Raw genomic sequence first — 27,375 nt, 5'->3', positions numbered from 1 at the left:
ACTCATGCAAATGGAGTCAAGTTTTTTCAAAATTTGTAAGAAAAAGACAAGTTGTAAAAGCAAGCAAACAATTTATGATTTTCCTCTCAATTTCTGTTTAAGCTGAACACATGTTAAAAGCTTTGCCAGGCAGAGTTGCATCAATTATAACTTGTTTTTTCTGACAATCTGCAAATAATCCACCTTTTTCAATGAAACACAGTATAGATGATTTGGCTTGTGGTTTATCATCTGAGGTTTATCACAGGTTTATCACTGAGACCTGTCCCAAATCCCAGAACAATGAACAACTTTGTCACAAAATTTGTGCTAGAATGGCCAACCCACTTGAGACTTCACTTCTGGTTTTCTCACCAGCTGTGGTTTGGGTCTTGGGAAGGAGAACAACTGACCTGGGTGATGGAACCTCGGAGGGATGGGATGCTTTCCACAGAGAGTTTGCTAGAGGGTGTTCCCCGAGTTATGCTTCCTTCTTGAATGGTTCCTGAGGTACCTGGATAACAACAGAATCATCAGCCAATCACACCCCCACACCTAGAAGAAAAACAGGCCAACAAAACCAGCCCCTGCTTGGGAGAGACGAGAAAAAAAGGGGAACAGCAGCACAAAAGGAACAGTGTTTTATTGAAACATACTTTAAAAATAATTTCACAATTTTTAAAAAGCACTGCAGAAACACAAAATTTCAAAGTTTTAAAATGATTTTTATATGGAAAGAAAATTTAAAGGCTCTAATTTAAGAGCCCATCTTTAAAACATATTACTGACTTCCCTTAACCCATTTACTGGGGACCAGAGTATATTTCTGCCCTACAGTGTGTCTTACCTCTGACCACCCCTTCGTGCTGGGCTCTGACCAGTAAACCCTCAGGCTGTGAGTTCTGGCTTCGGGGAGAGAACTCCTCCTGCTTGATGTAGGGCACTGTGGCTGTGGGCCAGAGCAAGACAGAATGAGCTCAAGTGCCAAGTCCCCGACTGGTGCGCCACAAAAGCGGCCACGGTCCCCCCCTCCTCACTGACCTGGCTTGGCGGCCTCCTGCTGCCGCGGCAGTCCCAGAGAGATGGAGCCTGCTGAGGGCTTCGCTGCCTCGGGGGCGTAGGAGGCCTGATTAGGAGAAGGCAAGTAAGTGCCGGGTGTTCCCTAAAAATAATGTTAAAGGACTAGAATAACACTGTCTCTTCACAAGGTCAACTCTAGAGTTAAGGTACACATTTCTGTTTAGAAAACCTACCACCCATCCACCCCCCACACCAAAACTAAGAATAAGTATACATAAAGCAAGAAAATCCTCGTCGCAGATTGGTTAAATTTTAAAAGCTTTTAAAAGGAGCAAGACATCTTCCAAAATCACCCTAAATTTTAGGTAGATTGATGTGTATTATTAACAAATTACATAACTGAAAACACTTAACCATACCCTCAGATGTAGCTATTATTATTAACTGCATTTATTATTAACTGCATTTATCCCTTGAAAAAATGGTGGAGGAAGAACTTCCAAAGACCCTCCTCCACAAACGCAACCAAACCAGAAAACTAGCAGGAAGGTTAAGAATCAGCCCTTTAAGAACTCTTTTCCAACTCTATAACCAAAGACCTATAGAAATCTGGGAGCATTTATTCAGGAAAACGGCAAACTCCGGTGAGAACTGTGAGCTCTGTGACCTGTGAACTTGCTCTGCTGACCCCCATTGCCGGTCTGCTTCAGCCCTTAGAACCCACAGCTCTGGTCACATGAAAGTACGGGGGGTCAGTCTCAGGTGACTGTCATTATCAGACTGGCTGAGCGGTTCTCTAAGAGACCCCACTTGCAAAGCTGTCTTGATCTGGCCTGACGGGGTGGGGAAGCAGGTGTAGGCTTGTCAGAAACAATTAGAGTCAATGGATTAACTTCTCCCCTGGCCGAGGCAGTCGGAGCAAACAATCAGGCTAACCATAAACTGTAAGAGGGACGTCCCTAGTGGTCCAGTGGTTAAGACTCCATGTTTCCACGGCAAAGGGTGAGGGTTCCATCCCTGGTCAGGGAACTAAGATCCTGCATCCTCTGAGGTAGACCCCACACCTCCCCACAAAAAGGACAAGCTAAAGAACGAGATGTCCACAGGGGTCTGCAGAGGTCCAGCATCTCCCTGGGGACCTAGAAGGCCATACACGTGTGCAGGCTGCACACCGGCCAGGGGAGACTCCAGAAGGCCGTGTGTCCTCACCATGTGTGGTCCCACCTCAAGGCTCTGTGATAGCAGGAAGTGAGGAGGAAGGCAGTGTTGTCGGCTGCCTGGCTGATGAGCCCCTTGGTAAAGACTGGGGAATTTAAGTCCTTCGGGCACAGAGCTCCCTGATCATTAGCTGACCACTGATTAAGCAGACAGAGATCTGAGTGGCCACATGACACACTCACTCAATTTGGGGACCTAACTTGAACAAACCTGCATGTGCCATGGAAGACAAAGCGACTGCTGCATTTTTAAGTCAATGTCTCGTCATAAATAGATTTTCATTTAGACTCTGACAAATAAATATGGGAGGGAGGGAAAATCTTTACAAAACAGTAACCAACAGAGAATCTCCTGGGAAGAGAAGCCCTCTTACCTGCGAGATGGAGCCTCCCAGTAAAAACGATGGTTTCTCGGAAGCCACTGTGGTTTTCGATGACGGGATGAGAGGAGGCGGCGGCCGAGTGGGCCGAGTTGTTGGAAGCCGAACCCCTTCAGGGAGGTTAGTTATCACCTGATGTGGAGCAGGCTGGAGGACTTTTAAAAGGAAGAAAAAAATTATTCGAAATAGTCAATTTCCTAGTTTGTGATGTTCCCACCTATCCCAATTATTTCTTCAATCACAATTCAATTGTAAGTGCAAGATGAATTCACTTAGATTAAATCTGTATCCATACTCAGGTCACAAATGGTATCTGTGACACTGAAATACTCAACTCCCTGTCAAACCAGAGCTTTCAGACTGATGTCCATTTCAGACTATTTCTGTTCAGCTTATGCAAATGGCAATCTTTAGTGATTTTTTCTCTCTTTGCACCACTCCTTGAACCTCACACAGGAGGTGAAAAGAAGGGTATTTCTTAGGGACAGCTGATATTACAACTCTACAAAATATACAGATATGACTGACAGCCAGTTATATGTCCTCTTTGCATCTCGCATAATTTGAGAAACACTGATTCTGACTCTCATAGACACTGGAATATTTTTTAGCAGGGGGTGGATCTCAAGATTTTCACAAAGTACATGTACTCATAGGAGAACAGGCAGTCAACGTCACAGTATACAGGTATGAACACAAACCTCCCAGTGGCCCAGTGAATCTCAACTGAATACAACTGAAGATGGGATGCAGAGAAACAAGAAAGGAATTCTGAAATAGCAGGGACATGTCCTGGGAGCAAACCACCCCTGCCAGCAGTGTAGGTGGATGGCCAGCAGCCACGGCAGGAGGATCGGTATTTACCTGGCGGGCCACTAGAACGGACTGCACCCACACCGGGCTGCGGAGAGAGCCTACACGGTGACGCTGACCTGGCCGCGGTACTGTGCATCTGTGCCTCCTGCTCTAGAGCACGTGTGGCCTCAGCATAGGGCATATAGGCGACTGATTTTCCTATGGAAGTTAAAGTTACCAACATAAGGGAAGAACCCCAGATTGAAATAGCAAGTGTGACAGGACCAGCCCACACTGTCCAGAGGCAGATCCAACTCTATACTACTATAGAGGTCTAGGTTACAAAACCCTACACATCCAAATCTTCTGTGTAAGCACCAGTACTCTGACCTAATGAAATCCACAAAAATCCGATGACAATTTCTTCTTTCAAAGCACAAAGAACTTCTCTGTCCTCTTATTAGGAGAATCAAGTCTTTTCACATGCAATAAAGATCACAACAGGCAAACAACGGATTATCCAGCCATTCTATGAATTCAAGTATACCCTGAATTAGAGACCAGAATGCTGAGGATTTTGACTTTTATAATTAGCCTCTTGAAGCCCACTGCTTAGTATTAGAGAAATAAATGCAATCAAGAAACAGAAGAAGGATTTCAAAAGATGCAGATCAAAATCATTTTGAATGGCTATGCAAGCTTATGAATTTTACTATAACAATGCTAATGAAAATTATTCTACTAATTTACCTCCACATGAAGTATAAAAATAAACTTTAAGCATTTCAAGGGCATATCAGATATGCAGTCATATTAAGAAAAAAACACAAATATATATAATTATATAATTTTCTATATTATATATATATCATCTTTTTTTTTTTTAAAGGAAGTAAAATTGACATACTATAATTTTAGAAAAGAAAGTAAAAATCATCTGTAACCTAAACCACTTTAAACTGTGGCATTTTAACGTTTGCCAGAACAAATTCCCATTCATCTTTTATTCTTTTGCTTACCTAGTTTTATCCACTTGTTCTTTCAGATAAATCTAAATTTAAATCATTTTGAGTACTTCCTCCCCAATGTATCACTGGAATTTTCACTGGATGTATACTTACAGGAGACTTGACATTTTATACTGAGTTTTCCAATTGAGGAACGTTGATTTTTTCATACAGGTCATTTTTCATAATTTCATATAATTTTAATAGATGTTTTTATTTTGTTGTGAGGAAAACCATCTGTTTAGTATTTATATTTAGTATAAATATATATATATCTGATTTCTGCAGATACAAGAAAGATAAATACAAATCTCTGTATATCAATTTTTTCTGAGAAACTTAATGAACTTTCCTCTTAGCTCTAATAACTTCTCAGTTAATTCTTCAGGCTTCCTAGGTGGATAATCTTCCCCTGTGAAAAATAACTTGCCTTCTCCCTCAACAATAGCCCTCTTGCTTGATTCCTTTCTCCCTTAACTGCAGTGACATGGCATCTTCACAGGTCCTTTCTAAAGAGAAGGTCTCCCGCCTCTCACTGTGAAGTGGAAGGTTTGTGACTGGTTTCAAGTAGAGAACTGACTAGCACAATTAAAATGTTCTTGAGCTTATTAAGGTATTTTTTAAAAACCGGAAACACTGAAAGTAACATCAGCTAATAGGAATCTGTACTATGGGCAGAGCACTGAAGACTACAGGAAGTATCTCGTTAAGCTCTCAGGACTGAGATCATTAAGACCCTTTGACAGAGGAGGCAACTGAGGCTCAAAAGACTCACACCCTAACTGCCCAACCAAGGCTGGAGACTTTCCTGCAGCAGTGCAGTTCCTGGCCTGAGCTCTGAGCCGCAGTGCAGTGATGGCTTCCTGAGCACTGGGTGCAGAAATTTCAGATGCCTCTGGGGACACCATCAGGATGATGCTACCCATTCCTTCTCTGACTGATTAATAAGTGTCCTAATACTGTGCAGATTTACAAAATAAACCAACTACAAAAAAAAATGTCTCCCTTTCTAGACAATTTAACGTGAGAGCACATTATATATATATATATTCAGTGAAGGATGGCTTTATAAGTTTATAAACATGCATAAAAATAAATATACTTGTCATAATAGTGTTAAATAAAAAGATGAAATTTTAGATGGTTCTAAATACAACCATTTAAGTCATCACGTACTCAGTTGAAAAAATAAAAAAGATAAACTAGATTCAGTTGCACAGAAGCATTAACTCTTATTTTGGTTGGATTTTGTTAAAACCTGCATTAGAACTTCACTTCATTAGAAGTGAAGTTCTACCTTTACATATGTCAAGTCTGAGTTCTTTCACTGCAGAAAAAAGGTTTCCAACTAAAGCAGGAGTCAACTTGTATAAATGTTACTAGAAAATGAGAACAACTTTTCTCTGAGGCTTTTTCAAGCTTTTCTACAAATGGAAAGGCTTAAACCGCCTGTCTCATAAAGAGAAGGTGAACACAATCCAACAGGTGGACAACAGGTGCTGCCTATTACCTTCTAAATGAGCCCGTGAAAGGAAAAGCCAGAACTGTGTTCCTACCTCACATGGACAACACCAGTTGGTAATGGTTTATATGTTAGAACTCATTCTCACTGTATTTACCATTCTATAAACTATTCTATGATGCTGCACTGAAAATATTCCTATCAAACACTCTACATACAAGTGAGTTAATTGCAAACATATAAATGTTATTTGGGAGATTATCCTTTAAGCAAACTACAAAATAGCTATAAATTCAGGAGAGCCTTCAGCACTTGTTAAACGAATTACTGGATGAACATACTAGCTAGATTAGCTAAAACAAAACTTAACCTTAGAATAAAATGTAATCAACCACCCCAGTTTGTAGAGTCACCTTGAACCAAAGTGATGTCATATTAACAAACACTTTGGTGTCATACTGATCACATAAATAATGACAGTTTGGGTTTAACACCACTGTATCACTATTCAAAAAAGGATACCATTCAGATCTAAACCACATGGATTAATGTGACTGATCATGGAGAAATGCAATTCACAGTCTGAAGTCTCAGAACTTGGGGCTGCCAATATAACCCACTTGTAACGGAGATAAAGAAAAGAGCCTCAGTTCTTAAAACAATTATACAGACATATTAGAATGATTCAGATGTTGTCAGCTGAAAAATGCTAAGCTTTAGCATAAGTTCAGAAAACACTGTTTGAATGTTAGTTTTTCCACATTTTAATTCTGTTTAAAAAAATTTATTCTAAATCATTTATGTAAGGGATAGATCAAAAGACTTAAATTATTCTATAATTTATAATTTTCATACTGACAGATTTTTCTCATCATTGGAATCCTCAAAAGACAAGTACTTCTGCTAAATCCATTTTTATCCTACTCCATTTAAATCATTCCTTTAACATGTAATTGCTGAGTACACATTATGTCAATTACTGAGTTAGGGATTAAGGATTCTCTAGAGGCAATATACTAAAAGCTCACAAGTTAACAATATTTTTTCTACTTTCATTCAAGAAATATTCATTTAGCACCTATTATACATATAGCCATGGTGGGTATTAATCTGGTTCCCATTTTTAATAGCCTAAGATTTATATTTAAAACACTAGCAATCTTATATGTAAAACTCTGACACAGGACGTTCAGTAACTAACCGTTTACTCCTGGTGGGACAGGGACAAGGAGTCAGCAGGGTCAGTTAAGCACCACAGTTCCACTTTTACGTTAAACAGTCCTTGAAATGCATGGCGTTCTATAGCTAACAGCCCTTATCTTATACAAGGTACTACCAACAGTCTACTGAATCATTACAAAAAATGAAACCATAGTCAGAGAAGACTTTAATGGTCTCATATTCTAAGTGTGTTGTACTAGGCAGTCCATCAGTTACTATCAACCAGACTACTACTACAGACTACTGACTACTAGGTGCCGTTTTCTAACCATAACAGAAGAATTAACTAAAATTTAGTAATGGCTCCCTTTCTTCTTGTTTTAAAAGAAACTAAGTGTATCATGCACCAACTAAAAAGAACATGCACAACTCAAATCTGTCACTTGAAGTAACAACAGTGACACAAAGGATAACAGCACTCTTCAAGGTGTCTATTACACTATGCATGTGCTAATATACTACTGCTGTAAATTATCATACTGTATGTAAAATAATGCTGAACCACACGTTATAAAACAATACTGAATGTGCATTCGTTTTCAGAAAGGCAGAGATATAGCTAGATTAGACAGACAGATGTATTATTTGCACTTTACTAAAGCTGAGAAGGTCAAGTGGCTTGCCCACGACCATAGTGAGGGGTAAGTCAAGGTCTGATCGACTGTGCTACACCAAGTTGATCTCATCATATCAGAGGTTTAGAATATTTCCCTGACTTGCTTGGAGGACAGGTAATTCTCACTGACTCTGAAAACTCAGATGAACGCAGCAGAAAGAACAGCCAGTACACAATCATCAGCAGTAAAGTGAACATCACAAAATTCACATTAACAAGAAGTCTACTGAAAACATCACCGCCATCCTTCAGTGATCAAAAACACTGACATCCCTTGACAGTCTAACGGAGGTTAAGGTAAGGAACTTTATCTGTTCAGGACAGCGCCATTAGGTTTCAAATGCAGCTCTGTTTCCCACCACCTGCACCTGTGTCCTGGGCGGTGCGCACACTACCCACCTTCCCAGTCTCTGCCGGGGCTCCGGGCGGCACCGCATGGGCTGGTGGAGCTCCGACACTCTAGGTCCAGCTGCTCCTGCCGTTGCCGCTGTTCCTCCAGGAGTGCCGACTCATGCATGGCTTTGATGTGCCGCTGGTAGAGGGCATAGCCGCTCACAGGGGTCCCGATCGGGATGTTACACGGGGTGCAGGAAACCTACAGGGAGGAAAAAATCTAAATACGCCAGACACCAACAAAGTAGCCATTTTACCATCTGTTGCAAGTAACCCTTATTTCTATATAATCTGACTACTTGAAGTGGTTTTACCATTTTTTTAATCAAAGAAATCTTCAAGCTTTATGCTTAAAATGCTAAACAATTACTTTCAGATTTGAACACGATATAAATCCCAAACCTGTGTTGCTGCTGCTGCTGCTAAATCACCTCACAGTCATGTCTGACTCCGTGTGCCCCATAGACAGCAGCCCACCAAGCTCCCCCAGGCCCCTGGGTTCTCCAGGCAAGAACACTGGAGTGGGTTGCCATTTCCTTCTCCAATGCATGAAAGGGAAAAGTGAAAGTGAAGTCGCTCAGTTGTGTCCAACTCCTAGCGACCCCATGGACTGCAGCCTACCAGGCTCCTCCATCCATGGGATTTTCCAGGCAAGAGTACTGGAGTGGGGTGCCATTGCCTTCTCCGAAAGTTGTGTTAAGAGAAATCAAAGTCAGAAATCACAGTATTTCCATCTGCTTTTAACTTAAGACGTTGAGCCCCTGGTGGCTCAGGTCTGGCCCACCCTCTTCCTGACCCTCATAGGTGCTCACACCCACTCCTGTGGATTTAAATGTCACCTCTATGTTAATGGCTCATAAGCAAATATTTCTGAGACATTTTTCTCCAAGTTCCACAGTCACTGCCCTTAACAACTCCACTCAGCTATCTCAAAGCACCTCAAAACTCACATTCAAAATGGAGCTTCTCATTTGCTACACTGAACACTTCTCTGGCTTCTCGTACAAAGCAGAACCCCAGCAGCTTCAGCCAGAAGTCTGGCAGCCACCATGGCCTCACCCATCTCCTCCCCTCCACCACCAACTTCATAAGATGCGGTTCTCTTCAGACAGGCCAGCCCCACCATCCAACGCCACACTGCCATCCCTCCTGCCTTCCCTCTTGCTGCCGCCTGCTCCGCTCTCACAGTGCACATCACTGACACAACGGGCAACTTAGACTCCTGTTTTCTCTGACTTCTGTCTCTCCCACCTCATAAAGAAAAGAATCCAAGCTGCTCTGGCATGAATATGCGCATCCTGGGACTAGCAGAGAGCAGACCCTTTTACAACCTGTGACCTAAAGACCCACAGTTTTTTCCACTGCTGTAGGTAGGATTTTTCACTGCACTCATAATACACACATAATTTTCTTGCCTTTGGGTTTTAGCTTATATGTAAATGTGCCTTCTCCTTCTTTTACTATAAATATAAAGCAAAATGAACTGCGTTGGTCCAATCAAAACATTATTTCCTATGAAGAGTTTTTAAGTGTCTCTTTAACCAGGAAGTACTCCTTCCTCTGAATTGCTCATAGTATATTTTTCAACCTAACAGAGCATCACATTTTAATTCTTTTAAATTTTTATTGTGCAGAGGGGACATACGTACACCTATGGCTGATCCATGTTGATGTATGGCAGAAACCAACACAACATTGCAATTATCCTCCAATTATAATAAATGAATTTCTAAAAACTGAGGCAGAACAAGAAACAGGATTTGCTTCTATGTCTTATTATCAAGACCAATCTTTAAATTTTCTGAAGTCAGAGATTATGACATTCCACAAAACATAAGAAAAATGTTACCTTGAACTCGGCAGACCCTCAATTTATGTCCATTTGGGTAAATCAACGAATGAACAAATGTTTAATGATTTTTTTGGTGAGCCTATTTATCAGAGGCACACACTTAACTTTTATGTATTGTCATGTGACCTAGGGAACAAATTTTTATCCTCTGAAATAAAGAGCTAGAACATAACTAAGGATCAATACCCAATACCAGAATTCAGGATCAAAAGGGAGTCAAATTCACAGAGATTAATAAGATAATATGCAAATAAAACTAGGTTTGGAACTGTATACTAAAGCTAACCATAACCTCTATAATTTATTCTAAACATTCAACATCTAGATACACTATTTATATTTACTATTATCTTATAGCAAAACAAAACAAACACAAAACTCAGTAACATTTATGGCTAGAGCACCACATTTCTCTTTTTAACTTAACTGGAAATGGATCATTTCAATCAATTCTCACATGAATTCATTTGAAAAAGCAATGCATTCAACAGATGAATGGATAAATCAAATGTGGTCTATACACGCAGTCTTAAGATAGAAGGAGAATCAACATGTGCCACAATATGAATAATCTTCAGAACATTAGGCGAAGTGAAATAAAACAGCCACAAAAAAACACAAACACTGTATTATGAGCCCACTTCTGTAGGTAGCGAAATTCATAAAACAGACAGTAAAAAGGTGTAGGTTGCTGGGGGCAGGGGAGAGTGATGGTTTAATACATATACTTAACCCTACTGAACAGCACACGTAAGAGTTAAGATGTAAATTTCATGTTATATGATTTTTACTACAATTAAAAAAAAAAAATCAAGCACTGATTAAAGAAGAAATGTCTCTAAAGGTCTTTGTTTTCAACTCTACTTTTCTTACTCACGTTGAAAACTTACCATTGGTGGGATGACAGCAGCTCGATGCTGAAGCTGAGGCAGGTCCAGTGGGTTTGGTTTTATGGGTGATGAGACCAGTATAGACCCAGCGGGATTTAACAACGAAGGCTTGGAATCCATAGGAAACATTCTGAAAATGCAATTAAAAATGACTAATCAATATATTCTTATTCAAGACTTTAAACATACAATCACCATAATTCCTTGTAAGTTAACATGTACACACACACACATATATAACATTAACCTTACATATTTGAATAGTAAGGAAAAAATCTACAAGGCTAAATTTTCAGGTAAAGAAATCTAACGTTAATTTATAGGTTGATACTCATCTGCATCTAACCAACAGAACAATCTGAACAAGGGCCATTAGAGAATGTCAGGTCCTAATTTACCATTAACATAGGTTACAAACTAGTGTTTTGCTAAGATGAGAGAGTATTTTTAAAACATCTGAATAAACCACCATCATTTTAAAATCAAGAATTTCACCCAGGGACTTCCCTGGTGGTCCAGTGGTAAAGAGTCCACTTGTCAATACAGGGGACGTGGGTTCCATTCCTGGTCCACGAAGACCCCACATGCCACAGGGCAACTAAGCCCACGAGCACCACAACTACCAAAGCCTGAGCCTAGAGCCTGAGCTCCACAAGAGAAGCCACCTCACTGAGAAGCCCACGCATTGCAACAGAGAGCAGGCCTAACTCATCACAACTAGAGAAAACAAGCCTGCACACAGCAACAAAGACCCAGCAACACCAAAAAAAAAAAGAAATAGAAACAACAAAAAAATTTCACCCATAATTCCAGACTCCTGGTTTCTCATGAAAACTGGGGAGAAACGGCACCACAGAGGCAGCACTCCCACGAGGCAACAGCAGGTTGAGCTCACATGGCTGCCCGCGCTCCCCACCCAGCCCGTGCTCCCGCTCACCCTCTGCCACCGCACACTGCACCACTTCACTTAGTTTCAGGACCCACACTTGAGTAAAGGATGTCCAGAAGAGGAACTGGAACACAATACCTTACAGGCGCCATCATATTTCCCAGTGTTGTCAGTTACCGGGAAAGGTGAACATTTGAAAAGGTATAAATGTGTAGGAAAACAGGAATGTGTAAAAGAAAACAACTTTTTACACAAAGAATCAAGATATTATTAAAGATACAAACAACAGAAAGTGTCATTTTGCCAGCTTGGAAGCAAAGTGAACTAGAGGATCATCCACAGAGTACCATGTGCTGATAAGGAACGTCAGAACTTCATGACCACTATCACAGTCAGCCCTCAGGTGCTCCTCCCCTTTATGATTACTGCCATCCTAATTTTCCCTTCACTCATAAATTTATAAATAAGTCACTAAAGCCAACAGCACAGAACACATGACTCTTATTTTAGATGACATATTTCAGTAAAACATGCTTAAAAAGGGACCATACAGCTTGAATCCATTTATGTTTAAAGTTTGGAACAGTTAAAATCCACAGTATTGAGACATGAGAAGAAGAATGCTAGAACCTTCAATTTTCTGAAAAACCATGGTTAAGTAGGAGCCCTATATTATTTCTATTTTTGCTGATTAAAATTCTATTATCTACCACATAAAAATCTCCTTGGAGAAATCATGATTGTTATGTTCAATACCATTCTAGTATCAAGTCCCATTCTTTAGTATATAAGATGTACAATACACTGTAAACGGACCGAAAGCACAATGACACCAGGACACACTATAGAAGCAGAGCTCTGAGCAGAATCTGGCTGTCTCCTGAGAGCCTCTTTCTTATTAAAAAGGGGGAACATAGAAAAAAAGAGCTGAGTTGGGTTTCTGGTCAAATGACATTTTGGTCTAATTCATTCTACAGTTTGCACCAATCAATTCAACATGGTACAAATGATTCTAGGTACTGTGATTCTAGGTGACTGCATTTCTTTCAGGGAAAAGTAAACACCCAAGAAACTGAGTATACTAAAGAAGGTAGTATCTACTCCTATAAAAATTTATTTTTTTTACAGCAAATGTTATAAAAACCATAAAGATTGTATTTCTATAATATTAATTTGACTAAAAGTATGTAAGTTAATTTGTATCATACTGTACTTTAAATTACAAATATGAATAATCTACCATTTTAAGTGATACAAAAAGGTGACCATTACAATCACCACCAACTTGAATCAGATTATGCTTTCTAACACACTTTTCCTCCAGTCCCCATTTTTGCCCTCAGCATCTCTCACATCTCACACACAGGCACTGTGGCCTCGCTCCGAGGCCATTCCATCCGAGGGCAGAGCTGGGGCCCCCGCCTCCCGCCTGCCCCTTCACCACCACGTCACATGGCTCGGCCACCACAGCAGCAGGCAACTGCGGTTCTGGTCACAGCTCTGGGAGCTGACCGCCATTCTCTGCTATCATATGGGATGTACCTAACAATTGATACGGAAAGAAGTTAAAGTCTTTTTCTTTAAAAAATAACGACCACACAGTTCTTTTTGGTTAATCAGGTGACTAGCATCAGAACCCAACAGTAAAAGCAGACAGACTCTCTCACTGGCCAGTATTTACACAGGAGCAACCTTGGCAGCCAGCACCACCCCGGGTTCAGTCTGCGACCAGCAGAATAAAGACGGGGGAGGTCAAGGAGGGAGCCTCACCGCTGCCTCTCGGGCTCCCCGTCCACGTCCTCGTCTGCACTGCAAGTGGCGCTGGAATCGTGGTCGGACAGGGGCTCGGGCCTCGGGGCACTCAGCTGCTGGGCCACCCCTAGATCGTCTTCTCCAGGCTCCGGCTTCTCGCCACTCCTCTGCAGGTCTCTGTCTTTGGGGTCCCCTTCGACTCTGGATGGACTGCTTTCTGGCACCCGCATTTCAACATCCACAGCATCGGCCTTGGCGGCAGAGGGGAGGTCAAGAGCAGAAGTGCCTTCAGCCCCGTGCTCCTCATGCTCCACTTCCATCGGCTCGGCCGTGTCCACTGTGATGCTATCATTCGCCGGGGCTTCCACACTGTCATCCTCGGCCACTTTTGTGCTCGCAGCTGCCGGCGAGGGAGAAGGCCTGGGCACGGCATCAGGGGTGGCCTCCAGCTCGGCCGCGGCCTCAGCAGTCCCTCGAGGAGGCGCATTTTCAGTGCTGTCTTCGCCAGGCTTGACAGCTTCAACTGGTGAAGGAGAAGGAGCACTTTCTGTATCAGAACTATTTTCAGCACCTTAAAGATAATGATACAGCATAAAAATCTGATAATGAACATGTGTCAGCTGGTGACAGAAGCCATGCTTGAAAGTACTTGTTTAGGATGAGTTATCCTCCTGTGATGACCTCCCTTGAAGTACCACAGCACTGGGAAAACAAGTTTTCTAAAAAGTACGAAAGGGAAAGCTCAAATTGCCTCAGTCTTTGGAAACAGAAAGCATAAAAGCTTTTAATGTCCAAAAATAATTCATACAAAATTTGAAAAAGATAGATTAAAAAATAAAACTAAATCAAAAACATTTCCATAAAAGATGACATTCTGATTTATTTCTACCAGTCCTGTCTCTGCTTTTTTTAATCCAGGAGAGCTGACATTAGAACAGCACCATCCAAAGAGGAACCTAATGCACATTACATCTGTAATTTTAATTTTTCTTGAGGCCACGTTAAAAAAGTAAGAAGAGAGACAGGTAAAATTAACTTCAACAATAATTTTATTTAACCCAATATGTGCAAAATATTACCATTTTAAACATAACCAACATAGAAACCTAGTAACAAGGTGTTTTACCTTTTTTTAGTACTAAGTCTTCAAAATTTGCTATTTCACATTTCGGCACATCTCAACTTTCTCGACAGCTGTCCCTTGGTGTCTGGAGGGGACTGATTCCAGGAAAACCCCCACACCCCACCACAGATACCAAAATCCACGGGTGCTCAAGTCCCTTGTATAAAAGGGCGTAGTGTTTGCATACAACCTATGCACATCCTCCAGTACTCTTCACATCATCTCGAGATGACTTATGATACCTAATAAAACTTCTGTCTGAAGAGCTGTACGAACAATGCAAATGCTGTGTAAATAGTTGCCATAGTGTGGAATTCTGCTTTGGGGCACCTTCTGGGTTTGTTTTTTTTTTTTTAATATTTTGGACCCGCAGCTGGTTGAACCCGCATATGCAGGATCCTCAGGTGGAGGGAAGATTGCAATCACATTTTAAGAACTCAACCACCACACGGGTGTCCAGTGGCTACCTCACTGGATAGCAAAGCTCTAGGACAATATTACATAGGTTCTGTCATTTAATTTGTTGTAACACTGGTCTTTCCCACCATTTGTTCCATCTCATACATGTACTTTTAATGCTTTTACCTAGATGTCACAAAGGAATTACAAATTCTCTGTGTCTTACTCTGGACTGGTATTCAACTCTTCCAAGTCTCAAATCAAGCTCTTTTTTAGAGTTTAGTATCCAGCAAACAAGCTAGGAACCCAGGAGTCATCTTTCACACGCTCCTCTCATTTATCTCCAGATTCTGCACCTTGATGAGTTATAGATTTCTCTCTAAAAATATCCCTCAAATCCAGCCATTTCTATTCAATTTCACAACTGCCATTTGACTCCAGAAACGACTCTTCTCACCACCACCCCAGACTCCTCTCTACCACAAAGCCAGAGTGAATTTAAAAGCCCAATCTTACCAAAACTCACTCCCACTCTCTCCCGCCTAAAACATCTCCAGGAGCCTTGCTGCTCCCAGGATCCAGTCCCAAGCTGCCGGGTGTGGCCATTCTTGCGAGCTGCCAGCTCCCTCTCCAGCCCTGCCTCCTCTGTGGTCTTCTTTCAGTTCTTTGAAGGTCCATGCATCCCTTACCACTGACTACACACATTCTGAATGGCTTTCATCTACTCTTTCCTTTGGATATTAGATCAACTACCACATGCTTTAAAAAAAAGCCTTCTCTGATTACCTCAACAAAGCTGAACTTTGCTGCTGATGGCTTCCACAGCACATGTACTGACTGCAGCTACAATTTTACTTTTGTTCACAATTACGTGACCCCTGGCTGTTGCTCCCATGAGCCTGTGAACACCATACGGGTAAGGATTACACATTTCGCTTTTCATTTAGTCCTAGTGACCAGCACAAGGCCAAGGTCCTGGCACAGAGCGGGCTCACATACCTGATGCGGTGTGAAATGAATGAGTGGCTGTGAACATGTCTTTAAGTTTATGTCACCTTTCCTCTATTACTGAACCCTTGGGCTACTTTCAACGCGACACTGCTATGAACAGGACACAGAGATACTCACTTCAACATTATGTTTTCGATTATTTTCTTAAAATAGATTACAAGACAACACAAAAAATTTACATCTCCCTAAAATTAATACATATAACTCCAATGAGAATCCCAAAGGTGTGTAAGATCAATTTATAATTTACGTGAAAAAATAAGTCCCTGAGAAAATTCAAGAAAATTAGAAAATGTTACCAGCATGGGAGAGACTTACTCCTCAGACACTTAAACTCACTACAAAGTCAATGTATTACGACACGTTTGGGGCTGCCCCAGAGACAGACAAGACAAACCAGTGGTACAGAAGAGAAGGTCAGGAACAGGTCCTGATGGACGTGAGGAACTGATACATGCCAGAGCCAGTGCTCTAAATCTCTGAGGCAGGATAACAGCTAATGAGTGCGATTGCTCAGAACTGGTCCTTTGGTGGGAGAAAAACACGAATGCTGCCTTACATAATGCAGAAAAAGAATTCCAAATGGGATAAATCCTTTTAAAACTCTTAAGAAGATAATCTAGTACGAAATACAAATAACCTCAAGAGATATGCAGAAATATTTTAAGCAAAATAGGAAACTCTGATGCCATAAATGTATCATTTTTATATAAAAAACAGTAAAAATAAAAACTTAAATGATCATATGAGAACAAATACTTTTCACACATAACATAATTTTTAATAACTCGACAAATTCATGCTTTCATTCATTCAAATATGTGCCTAACACCTGCCATGTAAGAAGCTGTTTGAGGTCCTGGTAACCCAGCCATGGGAGAAGAAATCCTAGGGTGAAACAGGGAATGAGCAATAAACACTTGACACATCAGGTAGTAATAAACGCAGTAAATATGGAACTCACTGAGAGCCAGTGGGTACAGAGGCATGAGAGCACTCACATGACATCGCCAGAGGCCCAAAGGAAGTGGGGAAGCGCATGCCAGGAAGAAATGAGCACGCGGAAAAGCCCCTCACCTGGGGTTGTCAGCTTGGGCGCAGCAATGAGGACAGTGGGCAAACAGAGGGAGTGGCGCCTCACACCTGCCAGTGCCATCATCACAAAGACAAGCAGTGCCAACAGCTGGGGGGACGTGGAGAAGGGGGGCCCTTAATGCACTGCTGGTAGGAAGGGAACTGGTGCAGCCACTATGAAAAAGAGTATGGAGCTTCCTCAAAAAATTAAAAACAGGACTACCATATGACCCAGCAATTCTATGCCTGGGTATTATCTGAAGGGGGGAAAAAAACACTAACTTGAAAAAATATATGCACTCCAACATTCACTGGAGCACTATTTACAATAACCTAGATATGGAAGCAACCTAAGTGTCTGTCAATGGATGAAAGGATTCAGAAAATGTGGTATGTATATACACACACACACATATATGTAAACATATATAAATATATGTCTTGTCATTTCTGACAACACAGATGGAACTTGAGGGCACTGTGCTAAGTGAAATAAGTCAGACAGAGAAGGACACTGGATGATCTCACTCACATGTGGAATCTTTAAAAAGAAAACAGCACCAATAGAGAGAATACACTGGTGGTTGTCAGAGGCAGGAGGTGAGGAGTAGGCAAAAGGGATGAATGTGTCAAAAGACTCAAACACCTAGTTATAAAATAACTAAATCCTGTGGATGTGACATACGGCATAATGACTACAGTTAATTACACTGTGTTGTAAATCTGAAAGTTGCCAAGAGTAGACATTAAAAATTCTCATCACAAGAAAAGTAACTATGCAATGATGAAAGTTAACCAGACTTACTGGATGATGAACTAGATTATTTCATAATGTACAAGTACTGAATCATTATGTTGTTCACCTGAAACTAGTGTAACATTATATGTCAATTTTATCTCATTTAACCACAGTAAAAAAGAACAGAGTGAGCAACAGAAGGGGCCGCCAGAGGCCAGAGACGTAAGAGGGGCCAGTGCCTACAGGGAGGCTGCACGCCTCCCTGCAGGCCTCCAGCTTTGATTCTGAATGAGATGGGAGAAGCATCACAGGATGTGGAGCAGAGAGACCTGACCTGATTTGTATTTTACAAGGTTCACTCGGGCTGCTCTCTGGAGGAAAAAAAATATAATGGAACAAACAGCAGCAAGCAGACCAATCCAGAGGCCACTGAAGGAAGGGACAGTGGCTCTAAGTGGGGTGGCAGCAATGGAGGAGGGGAGATCTAAGGAGATGCACCCACGCACCCAGGGGGAGACTGGAGGGAAAGGGAGGTGTGGAGGTGAGAGACACAGGTCGGTTTCGGATGCTGTTAACCCTTAGGTGCCCAAATACAAAGGTTATACAGGCAGTTAGATGTGTGAGCCTGGACTCAGATAACAGCTCAAGTCTCAACAACAAAAACAAAATCAAAAGACAAAAGCTCAGAAGAGCACCTCATGTGTTATAAGGTCTAATGGACAGCAGCAATTATGGTTGGTGAAAGATGCTACCAGTGTTGAAAGGCAGACAAAAAGCCAGACTTCATCCTCATTTCCGGAGAGGGCAATGGCACCCCATTCCAGTACTCTTGCCTGGAGAATCCCATGGACGGAGAAGCCTGGTGGGCTGCAGTCCATGGGGTCCCGAAGAGTTGGACACAACTGAGAGACTTCACATTCAATTTCAATTTCATGCATTGGAGAGGGAAATGGCAACACACTTTGGTATTCTTGACTGGAGAATCCCAGAGACAGTGGAGCCTGGTGGGCTGCCGTCTATGGGGTTGCACAGAGTCAGACACGACCGAAGCAACTTAGCAGTGGCAGCAGCAGCATCATTTCTATTCACACAGTGATGGAAGCCAAGTTCGAGGACAAACTAACAAGTCATTTCTCCTCCAAAGCCTGGAGGACACGTCAGTGATTATGCAGATGACATCATCTGGCATAAGCACTCCTTCAGTTATCTTCTTCTTTCAAGTCTCAGTGCTTTACCAAGCACCAGCCAAGTGTGAGTGTCTTTTTCTTTCCCCCTCAGAACACCTCAAAGAATGATTCAGACCAAGAGAAAATCTAAATTACAACAAAGGTTTGGTCCTTCTGATGTAACTCATCGAATTACGAAAGATACTCATATGGTCAGACGCCCATTCAGGAAGCCAACATGGAGACTTGGCCTCTAGCAGCTATCTCCACTCACCCGAGCGCAAGAGCCTGAGGGCACAAACCCATGTGGCTTCAGGGTCTCCCTGAACTGAGCAGTTAAGACCAATCAGGGCTCATGGAAAACGCACTGTGCTTGCTGCTCTTCTCTGACAAGTGAAATTTAAGTCAAAGGAACTGCAGACCCCACCATTCTGGTGGCAAGTTCATTTCCTACTAATAGGAAACCATTCCAGATGTCATCATTCCAAGGATCTCCCTCATAGCTCAGTTGGTAAAGAATCTGCATGCAATGCAGGATACATGGGTTCAATTCCTGGGTTGGGAGGAAGACCTGGAGAAGGAAATGGCAACCCACTCCAGTATTCTCGCCTAGAGAATCCCATGGACAGACGAGCCTGGCGGGCTACAGCCCGCTGGGTTGCAAGAGTCAGACATGACTTAGCGACTAAACCAGCACCACCAGACGTCACAACACACACACATGTACAAATGGCATGATGTGACCAGGCCAGTCCACACTAGAGCCCACGGAAGCATTGCTGTAATACCAGGTTGTAATTAACCTGACAACCTCATTTGACAGTTTGGAAAAAGCTTCACACAAAGACAAAGAAACAGGAAGAAAAGAGAAGGAAAAAAGTCATTTCGTGGTGTTCAATTTTTAAGAGTATGTCAGTCCATGCAACAGGATTCCATGTTCTGAAATAAACATACATATGACAAATAGACTTGGCCCTTGTTATGCACTGAACTGTGTCCCACCCCACCCCCAAATTTATGTTAAAGCCCTAACCCTCAATGTGACTATATTTGGAAATAATGCCCTTAAAAGGAGATAATAAAGGTTAGATGAGGTCATAAAAATTGGACCCTAATTTAAAGGGCTTCCCTGGTGGCTCAAATGGTAAAGAATCTGCCTATAATGCAGAAGAGACCAGGTTCGATCCCTGGGCGGGAAAGACCCCCTGGACAAAGAAATGGCAACTCACTCCAGTATTCTTGCCTGGAGAATCCCATGAACAGAGAAGCCTTCTGGGCTAAAGTTCCTGAGGTCACAAAGAGTTGGACATGACTGAGTGACTAAGCACTAATACAATAGATAAGTTTCTATTGTTTAAGCCACCCAGTCTTGTGAAATAAAAGCTTCATGTACATTTATAACCCAGGCAATACTGGCTACCAGTTACAACCCTATTGAAGTCAGCACACTCTGAGGACCTCTTTCCAAATGCCAGCCACCCCTTCAGACTGCTTGCAGCCCCTCAGCTCGCCCCAGGCAAGCCTGCTCCAGTGGTCTCTCCATTTTGGCAATACCCTGGGATTTCTTTGGAAGGACTGATGCTAAAGCTGAAACTCCAGTACTTTGGCCACCTCATGCGAAGAGTTGACTCATTGGAAAAGACTCTGATGCTGGGAGGGATTTGGGGTAGGAGGAGAAGGGGACAACAGAGGATGAGATGGCTGGATGGCATCACTGACTCGATGGACCTGAGTCTGAGTGAACTCTGAGAGTTGGTGATGGACAGGGAGGCCTGGCGTGCTGCGATTCATGGGGTTGCAAAGAGTCGGACATGACTGAGCGACTGAACTGAACTGACCTGACCTCGGTTTTCACAAAACCTCACAGAATAAAGTTCACTTATTGCTCAAAGTCAAAACCCATTTCAAGATAAATTTTAAGTTTAAAACCCAATGACAACAATTTGTAGAAAAACCAGAATTTAGTATTTCTAAAACTCCTGGAAGGTGTAGAACCTTTTAAGCTTAAAACATAAGCGCCTACAAAGGAAAATGCAAACAGCTCTAATTACCTGCAAAGCTTTAATTCTGGTAATTTAAAGATAAAAAGCAAATGAGATAGAGAAAATATTTGCATACATAAAACATGAATACGTTTAAGATATAACATATTAAAAGCTACTGGAATCACTGTGAAAATCCCCACTTGAGAAGAGGACAGTTAAAAGAAATTCACAGAAACTTTAATAGTAATGTAAACTAAATTAGGTACCTTTTTTAATTCGAAAAAAATCAAGAAAACATTTACTTTTTGAGGAAGTTGTCACTAATTTTTCAAAAGCATAAAGGATTTTATTTAAGTTTCTTGACATTTCTTTGGCCAACGCCTCTGGGACATTAATACATTTTTTTCATGAAAACATCAATATGACATGTTCAGCTTTATAAATGCTGAAATAAATCAAGCTCGATAAAATAAAGAAAGAGGAAAATGAAACTGAAGGTACTGACTGAACCAACATGTGTGGCAACGATAGAGACACAGTGACAGCTTATGGACGTCGGCACTTAGTGCCTCAGGTAGGACTGCCATCCTTCAAGACTTTTCAATTGCAGCACCTGGACCATCTCAGGAGCTACATAAATACACGTGTGATTGAATGATAAATACGCTGTGCTCTCGTTTCCTGAATGAAGCAATCCCTAGACAGCCAAACAACTAAGGCACCCATCACGCATGTGGGCCAGCAGACGCCACAACCAGACGGAAGAGTGGTGGTACCTTCACTGTCCTCGGGGTTCTCCTCTTCGTTAGAGGCCTCAATGTCCTCATCCTCCTGTGCCGAGACGGTGGAGGCCACGCTTTCACACTGAGACACGTCTCGCTCTTCACGGGGCTTCCGTGAGGCCTAGAAGAGTAAAACTACTGTTACTTGGGATTTACATAACTGAAAGGAAAGAAGCAAGCCTTCTCACAGCTGAGCTGAGGCAGAAGGTGTACTCTAGACCAGCAGCTGCCTGTCTGACAAGCACCCTGGCTGGGGGCAGGCAGTCCCTTCAGGGACCACTAACAGGCCTTGTGTGCAGATAGATCGCTTTTATCAGAATGATCAAAAGTCACATCCAAACCATTTTCGGAACTACTTATCACTCTACATGGACAAACAGCCAAAGCCTGAAAGACTCCTGTTCTTCTCCACCTCCAAAAAATGTTATTTTTCTAATAAAAATAACATACACATTTATTTTCTAGTAAAAATAATGTCATGGAATGTGGAAGACAGAAAATTATGTTAAGAAAAATAAAAATTGCTCATAATGCTAGCAGCTAGAGAGTCTCATCAGAAAAGTCTTTGAGTAGTGTGAAGATGTTAAGCTCATGGTGAGAGACACACATTTACCAAAATTTTAATTTTTGCCTAACAGCTGGAAATTTAAAAATGGCAACCAATATTAATGGATGTTTTCTTTCAAGACAGGCTCATTCATTTTCAAGAAAATGTCTGCAAACTTTCAGGTCTGAAAAGCCTGGTTTTTCTGTCATGCTTTTAATTAAAAATGACATTCCATGACAAAGGCGAGGTTTGTTTAGCTTGGAGCTCAAACAACCCCAGTGTGCCTTTCCTTGAGTGCTACCCTGGCCCAAGACAGTACAGAGGGCTCTCTGCCCCGCCCATCATTATACAGACATGTGTGCAAGGCTCAAGGTTTACCAAAGCCAAGTTTTATTTGCTTCACCAAGGGCACTAAGTGAAACTGCCGTTTTACAAAAACAAAGCTGCAACTGCCTGGAGATGAAGAGTGCACTGAGCTTGGCGGTGCCACCAAGGTCCACACCAGCGTACCAGCACTCTCACTCACAGCTTCTCTGACCCCATGGATGCAAATGTCCACACAGTGAGAAAGGGAACAGCTTAATATTCTTATGAAAACAAAATATTCATGGAGCCCTCAAAGAGCTCTGTAGACTCTGAGAACACTGGAATTTTCTTGTTAACGCATTTTCAATAATCTCTCATAATCTTTAAATAATTTTTTCCGTAACACTTCAAAACTTGCTGGTTTTTAGTCTTTACCCCATGGAGTCTCTGAGAAAACGTCTTTTTTCATAAGCCAGATCAACTCATTCAATATGGTCAACAGAACTCTGAAGTTTTCAATTCAAACTCCAAAATGCTTATATTTTTCAAATCCAGTTTACAGTAATTCAAAAGTACTGCACTGCCATTACTACTAACAGAAATTTTTCTCTCCGGGCAATAAACAGAGTCAACTTGTGCCAAGAAACTAGCATATCCTTTATAGGTAAGGCTACAAAAAAGTTTTCTTCAAGAGCAATCTTTGAAGCGCAAAAAAACCCCCAAAAAACAGTAAGTAAAAGATTCACCACCTCTGAGACACTCACTTTCTGTTTATGCTGCTGCAAAAGGTTGTCAAGGTTGTGCCTCCGTTTATAGTTAAAATAGAAGTTTTTACATTGGGCTTCACTTTTAGTTCCCACCATCTTGGCAATTGCTGCCCAGTTACGACCATGTTCCACTAGACCTGTATTTTAAAAACAAACCAAACATTAACTGAATAGTCACCTGATACAGCAAACAAGAAAAATAATACAATACCCCTAATCCTTGCACTCACCATCATTTATTTATTGATACATTTCAATGCTTATTGAAATGTGATTGACACAAATTCATTAACAGCTCTATTTTTCTATCCAAAGTTCAAACATGCTCAATATTGGAAGAATGTGACCCTGTCCTTGCTGTGTTATCTCCCAGAGGACCAGGACAATGCAGACACACAGGGAGGGAGAGCCCAGACACTGTCAACTGCGTGGTTAGGTACTTCTAGATCCTGGGGAACACTGTATCAGCACAAAGTTAATAAGGCAATCAAATGTGAGTGACTAACACCAAGTAAAGACACATACTTGAGGCTCCAGGTATAATCAACATGTCCCCAGTCCATTTCCAATCAAGGATCCCCTCAAAAATATCAACCAGGTTTTCTTTTTGTTGTTGTTGTTGTTGTTTTACTCTTTCCGGAAGATTTTTTTTTTTTTTGAATTTTTTTTTTTTGAATTTTTAAAACTTTACATAATTGTATTAGTTTTGCCAAATATCAAAATGAATCCGCCACAGGTATACATGTGTTCCCCATCCTGAACCCCCCTCCCTCCTCCCTCCCCATACCATCCTTCTGGGCCGTCCCAGTGCACTGGCCCCAAGCATCCAGTATGGTGCATCGAACCTGGACTGGCGTCTCGTTTCATACATGATATTTTACATGTTTCAATGCCATTCTCCCAAATCTTCCCACCCTCTCCCTCTCCCATAAGAGTCCATAAGACTGTTCTATACATCAGTGTCTTTTTCAACCAGGTTTTCTTAAACCTTCTGTAACACAATGCATCACAGGAACCTATGCAATCTGACTTCCTTCCAACAAATGACACACATATGCACACAGAAACATATGTGCATGAAATATGGGCATATAAATGCATAAACAGAGATGTACATTAGACATAGGTGTATCCAAACAGGAATTTCTAGTGCAAATTCAACAATTGGCGGGGAAAACATCAACTTTTCAAGGTTAACACCAGTAGACTCCTTCACAATGAAAACTGAAGATCACCTCCAGTTTCTGCCAGCATATGACAAAAGCTGAAAGGAAGGGGCAGGAGCAGTTGGGTGTGGGGATGTGCCTCGGACCAGACCACACTGTGGCCACGTGGGCATCCATTTACTGCGCTGTGACAGTCAGATGACAGCAATGCATATGAGTACAACTGTCACAGCAAACACACCTCAAATAAAAATATTCTGAGGACAGAACACTCTAAACTGCTGTATTTTAGGCAAAGTTTACATGATTCTTAAATGTGTTACTCATTACCAGCTAAATAGAAAATAAATCTGAAATGTGTCACTAAAAGGTCAAGCTATTTGTACTAATTTCTCTTTGGAACTGCAAGGTAAATCCTTAACGCTCAAAAGAATTGGCTAAATTTTCTCAAAATTATTTTACTTAAAAAGAATTTATTTATAAACCAATTATTTATCCTTTTAGAAATTTTAGCTAATTTCTAACTGTATGACCTGTACTTTATACAGGTCATTTATAAGCAAGAACAGAAGAACAAAAGACCCATAGTGTTCCAGAGTAAAATGAAGGCCATATGCTACACAAGTGTCAGAGGCAGAACTCAATCCTTCATCTGTCTGGCTGTAAAGTCCATGCTCTCATCTCTTGAATCACAGCACAATTTCTTAGCAATTTGTAATCAAACTTAGCCTTACTAAATGCAAACTGAGGAAATAGTTATCATTCTATTAAATGCAACTTTTAAATAAGAGACTTTTTCTATCAAATACCTTCCAAAACAACATTAATTGCATTTAATCACAACTCTTCTGTAAAACTGAAAGGGCTTACCTGCTCTCTAACAAGACATTCAAAATAAAATGAGAGAGAATGTTAAATCCCTCAAAAGTGGGTCCCTCAAACAAGACACACTGGGGTATGTTACAGAGCAGGATACTGTCAAAAAAAACCTTCTAAGTGTACTTCTAAATTCTGCTTCCATTGTGGAAGAACTTTTTTTTTTTTGATTAAAAAGGAATTAGTTCCATACCACTCATTACTAATAACCCTAAAAACAAACAAAAACAAACCCGAAGAACCTGAACTACTATCATTTACCTTTTTTAGCAACTTCCATTTCTTCTTCTGTCCATCGAGAGGTTTCTACCGGTTCCGTAGAAACTGAAACAAAGGTAGAACTCAGTAAGTCAGAGAAAAGTCATCCACAGATTATACAGCACCAAGCATATAATCTGTTAACTCCAAACACACCTCCACGCTCTCACCAGTTATCTTTCTAAAGCACCAATCTAATTACAACACTCATCTATTTAAAAATCTTTGTTTTGTAAGCAAAGCAGAATATAGTCAAAACAAAGCCCACCATGATCTGTCCCCATTCGCCTGTCTAAATTATTTCATTTTATCCTTGTCATTCCCAGAACTTGCACTTTCTTCATATCAATACTTCATGTAATAATAAACTTGGTACCACCGAGCCACCAGTGACAGGACTCGTCATTAATATGATCCTTTTATAAACTAATGAAGATAGTTCCTAATAAGAGAGAAAAATGCCTATGCTTAGACCCAGTATTTCCTTGTCTAAGAATTTATTCCTATGAAAGTCAATTTAACAGAAAGAAAATGCCAGGTGAATACAGTTTTTTTCATTACAGTGCCATCTATGTTAGCTTTAAAGGGGGAAGAGATGGCCAGCATTTCACAGCTACCAAAAGTGATAATAAAGATCACTCAGAAACTAGAAGACATTTGTGACACGTGCCTAGTTAAAACCTTAGAAAACAAGGGGGCACGCACACTAGGATTACAACTAAGTACAAAGGAAACCCACAGTCTTAGGGTAGTGAGGTCAGGGCTGGTGCTCTTTTTCAGAAGACTTTGATATTTCAGTCTAACAAATGTAAAGGCCAGAGTTTTAGATCAGGATTTCTACGCTGCCCATATCAGATGTCCCTCCTGCGGCACCCCAGCACTGAAACGGAACCCCAAACAAAATTGTGGCCCATTCGCTCCAGCCCTGTCCACTCACCGGGCTCTGGCGGTGGTGGCAGAGGTGGCGGGGGCTCCTCAGTGGCCGCGGCCGCAGCAGCACTGGCCGCCGCAGCCTCACTGGTCATGGACCTGGTGATCCGGCCCTTCCGACGGCCCTGGCTATTGGCGGTCTTCCGGCCCCGGGGTGTGGCCTGCTCTCTCTCCTCAGTTTCTTCTGCTGTTCCCTCTGTCTTATCCTTTTCCTTGGTATTTTCTCTAGAAACAGTGGCCAAAGAACATTTTGTGTGATTTAAAAGTATACATACACCAAAAAGATTAAAGCTTTCAAAATTCTTCAGACAGAAACTGAACAAACTGCCCCCCTCACCCCCAAACTCTCAGTTACCTGGAATAACCATTTGGGCTTCTCATCAATACAAACTCAATTTACCCAAAGACATGCCCACTCACCCTCCCTGCTTCCTGCTCCCTCGGCCCCAACTACCTGCTGTTGACAAAACCAGCACGCTCACCATCACCCAGTTTACAGACCTGATCGCGCCTGCAGCTCTCTCCCATACTCGTCACTCCCCATCAGTGAACCTTCCATCTCACTAACATTTCTCCCACCACCTGTGCTTCTTTCACCGCTGCACATGTCCAGAGCCCCAGCAGCCTAGCCCCAGCCTTTCACGCCTGCCTGCCTGCCTCCCACCTCTCCGTTCATCCTAAACTGCTCACAGAGCCACATTCTAGTGGAAGACCTGTGGCAGGAAATCATTTCAGCCATGCTAAGCCTACCTTTTCCCAAACAGAGCCATACC

General features: G+C 41.6%; 1 protein-coding gene across 1 annotated transcript in view; it reads right to left on the bottom strand.

Annotated features, from left to right (window-relative positions):
- NCOR1 (nuclear receptor corepressor 1) overlaps nucleotides 1-27,375 on the bottom strand; it is a 114,667-nt gene that overhangs the window by 28,894 nt on the left and 58,398 nt on the right. Inside the window, 11 exon segments of the mRNA XM_070389549.1 lie at nucleotides 393-493; nucleotides 827-928; nucleotides 1,021-1,141; nucleotides 2,591-2,751; nucleotides 8,097-8,292; nucleotides 10,833-10,962; nucleotides 13,492-13,996; nucleotides 21,747-21,873; nucleotides 23,370-23,509; nucleotides 25,676-25,738; nucleotides 26,610-26,827. Of these exon segments, the coding sequence (XP_070245650.1) occupies nucleotides 393-493; nucleotides 827-928; nucleotides 1,021-1,141; nucleotides 2,591-2,751; nucleotides 8,097-8,292; nucleotides 10,833-10,962; nucleotides 13,492-13,996; nucleotides 21,747-21,873; nucleotides 23,370-23,509; nucleotides 25,676-25,738; nucleotides 26,610-26,827 (1,864 nt within the window).

This window comes from Bos mutus, chromosome 19, assembly GCF_027580195.1.
Source record: "Bos mutus isolate GX-2022 chromosome 19, NWIPB_WYAK_1.1, whole genome shotgun sequence".
NCBI lineage: Eukaryota > Metazoa > Chordata > Mammalia > Artiodactyla > Bovidae > Bos > Bos mutus.
Note: the sequence above shows the minus strand (reverse complement) of the source record. Positions and strands in the feature narration are given on the sequence as shown.